This window comes from Penaeus monodon, chromosome 17 (genome assembly GCF_015228065.2).
Source record: "Penaeus monodon isolate SGIC_2016 chromosome 17, NSTDA_Pmon_1, whole genome shotgun sequence".
Classification (NCBI taxonomy): Eukaryota; Metazoa; Arthropoda; class Malacostraca; order Decapoda; family Penaeidae; genus Penaeus; species Penaeus monodon.
This window is the reverse complement of record NC_051402.1, coordinates 47,177,006-47,179,505: the sequence shown is the minus strand read 5'-3', so window position 1 is coordinate 47,179,505 and position 2,500 is coordinate 47,177,006. Positions and strand designations below refer to the sequence as shown.

Below are 2,500 nucleotides of genomic sequence, written 5' to 3'. Positions count from 1 at the left end.
GCCACATCTGGATATGGTCACTCGCCTCATGGTGATCATATATGACTAAGAGACTTGCGGAAGATTCCAATAAGTCTCCGAAATTAACATTCCATCCTAGACTTTTCGGAGCCATGATATCTCCTAACTCCTCGACGATAAGAGAAATACAGCCGTCGTGAGTGGCACTGGATTCAAACCACGTGAAACCGCCCACTTCCAGGAGAACGACTTCACCAGTCTCCTGCACAAAGGTCTTTATCTCCTGAAGGGCGTCCTTGAGCGGCCGCCACACAGTCACGCCGTGTACCACCCAATAAGGTTCCTCTGTGTCCCCGACCAGGTACCCAGCTCGGAGGTCAATGTAGCGGTTCCCATGCACAAGTTGGCTGTAGATGCTCTCGTCCTGTGTGATTGCGTACTTCATGAGAGCGTTTTCGGTTGCTAAGGAGTAAGGCGTGTAGGTCCCTGAGTCGTGCGTGCCAGGGATAACGATTTGATGCAAAGGAATATTGTACATCTGATTTTTGAGCGAGGACATCCATCGAGGATGAACCTTGACGCAATCCACAGTCAGAGGGCTTCCGTCACGAATGTAGGCTGCCCACCAGCCGAGACACAAGGCCTCATCCATCGAAGCGTGAACTCGCAGGTGAGGAAGACTTGCTTTTGCAACGAAGTAGCCCTTCTCAGCGGCCGGTTGAAAACCCTCGTGTGGCGACGCAATGCCCAGAGAAGGGTCGTGGTCAAAAATAGCAATCCAGTCCCCTTCAAGCACTTCTGACACTTCCCAATTCACCTCTAGTTGCCTCTGCGTCACTTGATCATCTGCAGAAGTTGAAGCCAGGGCGGACACCCACAGCCAAATGCGTGGTGAACCTGACCAGAGCCACCATAAATGCCACAGAAAAGACATAGTACTGTTAACCTAAAACCAAATAATAAACCATCTATATTTTTTTTTTCTTTCTGATCTTACATGTATTATTATTAAACATAACATATAGACTAACCAGTGAAATGATCTAAGTCAAATAAGTAGAATGTGATAGATTTCAGGCCAAAGAAACGTTATATTGACACATGACCTATGACAAGAATAAATTTTATGCCTATATCACTTACTTTGATTGCCAACGACAGCCTGCACGTCGTTGACATAGTTATCCTTGACAGACATCCATCGCCGGGCGCGGTCTGTCAGCCGCTTCTTTCCTACGCATTCTGTTTTCAGCTTGTTGGCTTCAATGGCGATAGCCACCACGTCGGACGCGGGAAGGAAGTCCATCGCGACAATGTTGACTTGGTCCCACAGGTCCTCCCTGACCCACTGCGTGACAGGCGTGTTGGTGACGGCCGCCGCGCCCCGAAGTCCGCCCCAGCGGTCCAGCGTCACATCCAGCACCGTCGGCGTTAACTCTGCCATGGAGGACCACAGGGATCCGCGATTCACTTGTTGCGGGACGGAGGTGTAAAGAAAAGCTTCTAGATCCTCGACCTCATTCACATCGCCCCACAAGTGATAGACGTTATTCCAAAAGTAAGGCGAGGCTGAAGCTTCTGAGGACGGATACGTGACAATCAGCCGACTGCCGCTCGTCCATATTTCGCCCAGCGTCGGGTCTGGCGAGAGTGACTTTGGTACCATCCACTTCTGGAAATTAGATTCTAGAAGTTTTATTAGTTCTTCGTGACGTTCAGGATGTCCATCAAACCCGAGTTGCAACCCATGGATGTCGAAAATCACAATTTCTTCGGTTTGCTCCATGAACGAGGCAACGTTGTCGAGATAACCCTGAAGGGGAGCGATCCGAACCTCCCCGTGATTAATGAAAAACTTTTCCTGCGTGTTATTGTAATAAGCGATCCTGATGTCCAGGTAGCGGGACCCAAGCACCAGTTGCTGCCACAGGCTCTCGTCCTGGGTGAAGGTCCAACGGCCCACGAGGTCCCCGATGATCGCCAGGCCAAAGTGCCCTGAAGCTCCGGCGTCGTGAGATCCGGGCAGAACCACCTTCGATAACCTCGTGTCCATCAGACTGGCGCGTAGACCTGATAGCCAATGCGGTCGTATCATCAGGCAAGATGAGTGAGTCAGCATTCCCTTATTCACATAACCGACCCAGTAAGGAAGACACATATCTTGCGTCCCAGTCAAGTCGTCAGGGATGAGGCTTCCATTCCAGCGCTGACCTGTCCTGAAGCTCCCGTCTGTAGTGGAGACTGAGTATTCGCCCAGCGGTGCGTCAAGGCCTTCTTCGGGGTCATGGCTCCACAGCCCTACCCAGTCGCCGTCCTCGACATCGACCATGCCAAACCAATGGGCTTCCAACCACCGAAGGTACTCATCATTCACCTTCTCCGCTTCCGACGTTACTGCGATGTACACTCCTTTGCTTTCAAATCCACATTCTGCAAGATGGCATGATGTGCACTGTTCTATTTGCTAGACAGACACGCCAGGAATGACTGTACTTAACTCAACAAAGCAACGCCACAAACAAAAAATGGAAAACACAAC

General features: G+C 50.6%; 1 protein-coding gene across 2 annotated transcripts in view; it reads right to left on the bottom strand.

The window, feature by feature from the left end:
* Positions 1-2,500, bottom strand: part of LOC119583837 — a 33,204-nt gene that overhangs the window by 12,294 nt on the left and 18,410 nt on the right. For both annotated transcript variants that reach the window (XM_037932566.1, XM_037932567.1), the window contains exon 3: positions 1,105-2,391. In XM_037932566.1, coding sequence (XP_037788494.1) covers positions 1,105-2,391 — 1,287 coding nt within the window. The remainder of the gene's footprint in view (positions 1-1,104; positions 2,392-2,500) is intronic.